The 8,518-nt window shown below is 30.8% G+C and overlaps 1 protein-coding gene across 1 annotated transcript; it reads right to left on the bottom strand.

Annotated features, from left to right (window-relative positions):
- Positions 1-204: 204 nt before the first annotated feature.
- On the bottom strand, positions 205-8,270 carry LOC108915239 (glutathione S-transferase 1-like). Its single transcript, XM_018721215.1, has 3 exons — positions 8,055-8,270; positions 3,152-3,352; positions 205-568 (listed from the first exon to the last, which is right to left on the bottom strand). The coding sequence occupies exons 1-3, from the start codon at positions 8,193-8,195 to the stop codon at positions 263-265; spliced, it is 648 nt and encodes a 215-aa protein (XP_018576731.1). The 5' UTR covers positions 8,196-8,270; the 3' UTR covers positions 205-262.
- Between the last annotated feature and the right edge of the window lie 248 nt (positions 8,271-8,518).

Genomic DNA, 8,518 nt, shown 5'->3' with positions numbered 1-8,518 from the left:
CTTGATTGATCGAGATATAAGCCGTGTCGTTTTAAGCAAAAAGCTTTTCATGGACAAACGTCCGAAAACTTTTAGTAGAAAAATCCAACATAAACTCAGTGACATGCGACATAGATAATAATCGATGATATTAGACGCAAAATAGTTTTTTTTTATCTTGCGCAGTGATGGGAATATACGGAATAACTGAGGTTACAAACACGCTTCTTTCTTACATTATTTTATTTCATCAATTTCCAGAATGTATGTTGTGACAAAACATTTATGTAGATAACATATTTTTAACTATAGTTTTTAACAGATTACTTCCCTCTGTGTTTATTTCATAGTAAGGCAAGGTTTCCAAAGTTTTCCTCCATGAGGCGATGTTAGGGTACTTTGTTTCATCCAAGGGCACTAGCACTCTAGCATTTGAAACCGTGTTAATTATACTTAAATCGGCGATTGATAAACTTTCTCCTGCTACGTACTTGCTGTCTTTAAGGAAAGTGTCAAGATATCCAAATGCCTCCTGGACAGCAGATGAGTATTCCTCTGGAATTGTCTTTTGTCCGCCCAGAACGTGCATCTAAAAATAATATTAATAAAAGTAATAGGTAGGTCGAAAAGGCTTCTATAACGAATAAATGTCCGATACGTAGACATACAACAGTGACGTTGTGACAAACTTTTGGGACTGATTCATCTTCCCGAAACGAACAGAAGACTACAAGAGGTTTTTCCTAGAGGCTCTTATTTGTAAAAATGGTGTGTAAAAGAAGTCGACAGCTCCATCATGACTATAATGAATTGTAACATTTTCACTGAGGAGAATATATGGAGAAACCCCCGCATGTAAATCAATTTCAATTTCTTCCACATGTACGTAATCTGTGGTTTTAGACTATAATTAAACGATTAAAGCATTATGAATTTAATGAAGTCATTGCCAAATTTGAATTTAAATACTTTAAAATGATAATGCGAAAATAATTCATAATAATTTTGTCATTAGCATAAATATTTTTTCACAAATTCACAAACAAAATTAAAATTGTCTTATCTTATATTAGCTTTATTCAAAAAACATTAAATCGCTTTAATATCCTGTTTGCTAAATGAAACGTGTTACACAGTATAGATAGATCAATAGGGACAGCTCTTCTTTCGCGCCAAATTCATTATTACTACGTTTAGGTTTACTATCCGTAGTACTTATACCCCTATTGCATGTTTTGTGGATACTTACTCATTGTTTTATGGTGTTACCCTAAACTAGTGTTTCAAAAACCTTTCAACTTTTGCTTCATAATCAAAAATTACCAAATTGAATTTACATTTTTAGTACCTAACCACTATTACAGCATTTTGATATTTTGATGGTTATTGGTTTCTCTTATAAATCTCGGCTGAACCAATAGTGTGAAGATATAGCATCACTTTCATTTGGGAGCGGTGCTATTTTCAATTAAAATAGCGAGGTCAAAAAACCCGGCTGGCGGATTTCCTTCATAAATTAACTATATTTGGTCAGTTTTCATCCAAATAGTGGATTTTCTGAGAAATTGAGGTAATGGATAAATTTTACTAATTGCATGTTTAGCGCCTCAAAATACTACGAAAATGATAAATATATTTGGACAAAGTTTTGATCCATATGTGGGCGTTTTCACCAAAAAAATTCTCTTTTCTTCGAAATTTTCCGTGAAGTCATAAATTTTGACTATAGGATTGTTTTCAGCGCATCTAATTCCTTCGGAAATGATATGTGGCTTTCTTGGCTTTGAACTTTTTTTTATGTGGCTTTGTTATCTTATTTCATTTGAAATAAGTTCCTTTCCATAATATGTATTTAATTTGTTAACAGTAAATGTAAAATCTCAAATAATTGTATGATATAAACCTCAGATTTTCTGTTTTATTCAATCGTAATATTCTAATTAGTAGGTACCCTAATGTAGTAAAAAAAACTGATTTGTATATTCTACACGCCATATTTAAAATTACAATCTGTATTTCAAGTTATACATTGTATCCTAAGTGTAAAAACTTTAAGGGGACATTCATCAGGTTGAAATAAGCAAGAAATTAACCTTGGTCTCAAAACGCATCATTTTCGAGATACGGGTTCATTTTTTAAAAATATTTTTCGTCCTTTGCTTGCCATACAGTGCTCAAATGAAATTGGTTTGCCAACACCTTGCCAAAGCAACACACTTACGAAAACCATACGTCCGTTAATAAATGGTAGAGCAAATGGCACAGTGATGATTGAACTTTCTGACAGTTTTGCGACTAAATCTGGATGTTTTTTAAATTATTTTTTATTTGTTTAGAATGACCCCTTAAAGTATATGTTCCTCCTTGTGGGATACCCTGTATTCTCTTTATAATAAACGAGTTTTTTCGGGTATCCTTCATTTCTGCACCGAATGATGGTTAGGGTTTAAATCATTTGAGGGCGCAAATGCGTCCTATTTAGTAATAATAATATACCGCTTTCTGCATAAATCTTCAAACTCTAAGCACATTCTTGAGATAGAATAAGGCATTGGGATATTATTATATTATTATTTGGGAAACCGTTTAGTCTTGAGAGTGAAGTTCGACTACGTCTTGCACATCAACAAATACCTGGGGGATTAAAAGTTTAATCTTGAACTATACAGGGTGTCAATTTGTTCAACTACTACTCTTGAGATCAAAATAAGATGATAAAGACTAAGTTGCTTACAATATGCCCATTAAAAGTCTCTGGAATATATTTTCACGATGTTCTCTCGCTCCATTTACATCGATACATTTACTAAGACGTTTAATTAAACTTCACCTAAATTAAAAAAGTTTCTTTGTTGATTATTTTACATGAATGATTGTGGCAACAATTAAAATTCTCTTGGTGAATAAAGGTAACTTCACTCGTAAACAAAAATTTTTTTCAAAAAATTGGTTCAGCATGGTGGTTATTGGTGGATAACTGTTGTATGGGGGTGCAATTTATTTTTTTTTCTTAGAATTATGTGTACTGGAGACTTGCTTGTCATTAATACAATACTGAAATCATTAAATGATATTTCAACCTTTTTAAAAAAATTTAGGTCCCATTCTTAATGTGATACTGAAAATGAGAGGTCACAGCTTATAGACAATGGCAAAAATGGCATTTTCTTACCACTACACGGACATGCCTGGCAAATAAAACTCCACTATCAAAGTAAAGTTTTTGATCAATAACGGCACGTTTTTCCACATCTGTAGGATATAGGGATTTGTCTTTGGCATATTTTCCTATCAGATAACCCATAATGGCGTGGCTGTCTTGCACAATGAAGCCATTGTCGTCCAGGACTGGCACCGTGTGCAATGGATTTATCTACAAAAAAATACATATATTTCACTAATAAAAATCCAAAGGCAACGCAGAATGTTTCATAGAACTTGATGTGTTAAAAAAAATGTTATCCGAATCATAAAATATTTTCCAAAACTATTTTCAAAAGCTTCTATTTTAAATGAGGGATTTTGAAATTGGATATACTGGATATAGTAACATTTTTTATTTGATTAAAATGTTTGCCTGTAAATTAAAAAACACCTAATTTCAAATGGTCTCATAACTTTAAATAAATAGAATGACTAAATAATATAAAAATAACTCTAAAACTAATCGGTTTACAAAAAAAGGAAGTATTTGTTAGAAGTACAATAAAATCGGCAATATCATAACTCTAAAATGGTTCGTTCTTCGATTAAAATTGAAGAAATCCTTTTTCTTGGAATTACACTGATTAAATTATTTCATATAATCGATCACGTATGCTTTGAAATGTCACATATCCCACACTTTCCACAAGTAAATAATTTAAGTGACTTACCGCTTGAAAAACTTTTAAAGGACCCCGCAATAATCTTATGGAAATTGGGTTTCTGTCAAATTGTCTGAATTTTTGATATATTGTAGATTTTGTCATCCTGAACAAAAGGCTCCATGGGCACAAAGTGCCAAAATGAACATTTTGGCAGCTACGGAGCTGCCAAAGCTCCCCTGACCCGTTGCAAAACTATTCATTTTCAATACTATTTACAGATGTCAAAAGCATATTTTAATTATTCTAATATATAGGGTAATGTTTTTGAGGTCACTGGATCCAACCCTCATGTCAGATTGGACAAATTGACCGTTGACAGCTGTCAATACACTGTCAACGAAGAATAGAAAAGTAAATATTCTCTTTTCACATTGAGAGTTTGGGCTTTTGAGGGAGCTGAATTCAATTCTCATGCCAGATTGGCAAAATTGACGGCTGTCAACTGTCAATTTTTCCAATCTGGCATGATAATTGAATTCAGCGACCTCAAGAAACCAAACTCTCAATGTCAACAGAGAATATTTACTTTTATATTCCTCGTTGACAGTCAATTGACAGCTGTCAACTGTCAATTTTGCCAATCTGGCATGAGAATTGAATACAGCTCCCTCAAAAGCCCAAACTCTCAATGTGAAAAGAGAATATTTACTTTTCTATTCTTCGTTGACAGTGTATTGACAGCTGTCAACGGTCAATTTGTCCAATCTGACATGAGGGTTGAATCCAGTGACCTCAAAAACATTACCCTATATATTAGAATAATTAAAATATGCTTTTGACATCTGTAAATAGTATTGAAAATGAATAGTTTTGCAACGGGTCAAGGGAGCTTTGGCAGCTCCGTAGCTGCCAAAATGTTCATTTTGGCACTTTGTGCCCATGGAGACTTTTGTTCAGGATGACAAAATCTACAACATTACAAAAATTCAGACAATTTGACAGAAATCCAATTTCCATAAGATTATTGCGGGGTCCTTTGTGACATTTCAATGCATTTCCGATCGATGTTGTGAAATTTATTATTACTCTACAAATCTGTTTCATATATAAATTTGATTTAGATAGTCAAAAACTCTGGTGTTTTAATTTTAAATTTAAAATGTAAGATATCTAAATAATTTTAAAATATCGATTTATCATCATTCTTTAAATGGTTGTAAGCACCTCCTTTATTATACTTTTCCAGAAAAAAACTAAATATATAAAAAGATTATAGATTAACCATTGAATTTTTCAGTTATAATGAAATGTTGTCAAAAGACACTAAGGGAACAACGAAGTTTTGTAGTAATACCTACAGCAGTAACATATAGCATACAAAGGGTTTATGTAACAGCACGAAGTAGGATATATTATACCATTTGAGGAAATAATTTAATAGATTACAATTATTTCATATAACGCTCATGTACTTTCCATTAAGTTTTGTAGGTTGTTAGTATCTATTACCCTAGTAATAAAATTTGATGATATCATTAATTGACGATAATTATTAAATACTGGTTCTACTTAGCGACTATTATATCTGTAATGATTTGTGACATAAAAAATAAAGTTTATGAGTCGTTAGCTTACGCAATTTAACATTGATAAAGAATATTTTCAATGGGAATGCTTGATAATATAATAATATTTTGTTTCACATATTATTTTTTAAATAATTAAATTAGCAGCGGCTTGGTAACGCAAAATGATTGTGATAAAGCTTTATTGCAAAATCATGCGACAAACAATTTTTATGTAGGTACATTATTTAGGTATTACTTCTTATTTGAAATGTACGTCGATAACTGTACAGGGATATTCACATAATTTTCTACTCCCATATCTTCCTTGCCACATAGGAAAAATGTTTTAGGAAATTTTGTCACGATCTTAAAGAAGTACACGAAAAAACAATAATTTATTGTTGTATAAACATGCACTCATGTTTCAGTCAGTTATTTTTTAGAGGAATATAATAACAGATTTTACTAAAAATCCTATTCAATTTGTTATCTCTCTGTCTAAAATTTAGACTCTAAATTGTATTAATAATAAAAACACAATACTGAAATCGTGAAATAATATTTCAACCTTTAAAAAGCTCCTTTTTTTCTTTCTTGCCATAATTTCCCACTTTGGACAAAGATCACCATCCATGATGTATTAATTAATATGTATACATATAACGTAACCAATTATGGTGATGAAAACAGGAAAAGTTTTTATATTTTTCGTTTTATGGAAAAGAAGTCATTCTTTTTAATAATATCTACTTATGTTAAATTTTAAATATATTTGATGTTTTGAAAAACGATTCAGTTTTAAGTTATTGTAAGTAGATATTGTCAGAATTAAAAAAAAAGTTGCTCAGATTTCAAATATACAGGTATATGTTAAACTTAGAAGAAGTTGGTATATTTTGATTTGATTTTTGGAATTTCTACACCCCCTGAGTATGTAAAATTATTACTATTTATGTTAGAGATCGAATAAAATACCAGATTAAGCTGTATAGAATAAAACATTATGCATACAATGCGTATTTTTTTAAAGACAAAAATGTCAATAATCAAAAATTAATCACTCCGCCGAGGTAATACATAAAATCCCTCTCCCACGTCTCTTGTGGAGAGAGGGGTAACTTTGAAATCTTGAATCCCCATTTTTTATTGCAGATTCCAATTCTACGGCAAAAAGTACGTAGGATTTGTCTGATTTGTCAATTCATGATGGATGTTATCAAGGGAATTCAGTTTTTCTCCATTTTTCTACTGAGAACCTATGTATACGATTATGCAATGTGTAATAAAAAATACCACATTTCATGTAAAAACTCGAATATCGTCGCCAAAAAAGTTTTTCATTTTGCAAATTTCGAATAACTGGTAAATTGTTACTTGTAGAAATGTAAATGGCTGGTGAATAAACTACTTTTAGCGTAACTAGGAACAATGACGTGGACATAGTAGTTTGAATAAAATGACTTGTTGCTTAAAGTTATTTCTTAATATTTTTATAAACATTGTTTTTAAGAAAAGAAATGGTATCTTTAAAACAAAAGACAAAAAAATACATTCATTTGAAGGCAGATTTAATCAAGCACTCCGATAAGGAAATCGCGTTGAGCAAGTATCCCAAAAAGGTTACGATAATGGCAGTTTCTTGGCAATTCATTTTTCAGCAATTCAAGATTTGAGAAATATAATTTATTTTAAAACTAATTTTGATTATTTACAGTGAAAACGTGCTATTTTTTTATTGCAAACGTATTGCAGAATCGTATGCATAGGTTCAGTAGGAGAAATTGAAAAATATTAATTTCGTTGTTTACAGCGAATATCACGAATCTAAAAAATGTTTTAGACAAATCCTACCTACTTTTAGCCGTTGAACCCAAATATGCAATAAAAATAGGAGCTCCTACTTGAGATTTCAAAGTTATTCCCGTCTCACCTACAAAGAGTGGGGAGAGGGACTAATTTTAGCACTAATATTCCTAAGTGGAGTGATTATTTTTTTATTATGGACATTTTTTCGTAGTGTGCCTGTTTCTCGAGATATTTGAAAGTTTCAGGTTAAAAAAATCATCAGGTATATCAAATCTGGGGGAAATTTATTTTACTATCAAATAAAAAAATTTTGAAGTGGATCGGTTATCCTCAAACTTGGTATTTCGACATAATTTTTAATCGTGAATAAGCTTTTATAGTGGAATCTTTCAATAACTTATGCAAGGTCGACACTAACCTACAGATAAAATATTTGTTGCATTTAACAAACTTAATTCCTCAAAATAAAAATATTACAATTTACTTTTTTAATAAAGTAAGATCGTTGTCCAAAATGTGATATTTCAGTTCAAAAATTGTTTACCACTATCATCTTAGGTTAAGTCGAGGATATCCTGTTCATATCAATAGTTATAAAAAGAGTAGCTTGTTTATCTATTGGCATAATGTATTATTAAATTCTAAGTATAAAATCAGCAGCAAGACTGCATTATTGTATATTTTTGACATTGTAGGTATATCACAATTATAAGGATCGTTTTTTTAATGAAAATAATCTATATATGGATGAAGATAAAAGATTGGCTACCTTTTTACCCGTACCTATAGGTTTTTTTGTCACAAAATAGAAATACTAATAAAGAACAAAACAAAGCGCGTTAATTTTCTTCAACATTATATATTTCTGTATAATAATTGTAAATACGTTTACCTTAACAAATTCTGGCTTAAGATGATCACCCTTCAACAAATCCACTTCTACGGGCTCAAGTTCTAAATCTATAGCCCTTGCACACATCAAAACTGCCCTTACTGGTGGACTGAGTATCGTCATGTATAACTTTGGAGCCATTATTCACTTTGAGTTCGGGCACGATGGAAGTTATAAAATGAATGATATAAGCTCGCCGGTTTCGAACAACAAACCGTATGTAATTGGAGAGTAAATATATTTATTTAACCAGGGTAATGTGCATCATAGATAATATTGTTGAACGGTCAATGTTCCTATAATATTTTCAAAAAAACATCTTGGTGATAAAGAAAGTAATAATAAATAATACTGTTATAAATAAAGATTGCCACAAAAGGTCAATTAGGACGATTTTCGACCACCTTAATTTTTGGCCAAACTAAAGAAATTTGATTTTATTATTATTTACATCCAATAACTAA

This window comes from Anoplophora glabripennis, unplaced genomic scaffold, assembly GCF_000390285.2.
Source record: "Anoplophora glabripennis isolate ALB-LARVAE unplaced genomic scaffold, Agla_2.0 scaffold915, whole genome shotgun sequence".
In the NCBI taxonomy this organism is placed as follows: Eukaryota; Metazoa; Arthropoda; class Insecta; order Coleoptera; family Cerambycidae; genus Anoplophora; species Anoplophora glabripennis.
The sequence above is the reverse complement of the archived record's forward strand: the minus strand, read 5'-3'. Positions and strand labels throughout refer to the sequence as shown.

Excerpts from the sequence above, each read along its gene's own strand:
- LOC108915239 (XM_018721215.1), bottom strand. The coding sequence starts at position 8,195 with ATGGCTCCAAAGTTATACATGACGATACTCAGTCCACCAGTAAGGGCA. Across the intron at positions 3,353-8,054 it reads TTAAGCCAGAATTTGTTAAG|ATAAATCCATTGCACACGGT; the intron begins GTAAACGTATTT and ends ATTTTTTTGTAG. Across the intron at positions 569-3,151 it reads CCAGGCATGTCCGTGTAGTG|ATGCACGTTCTGGGCGGACA; the intron begins GTAAGAAAATGC and ends TATTATTTTTAG.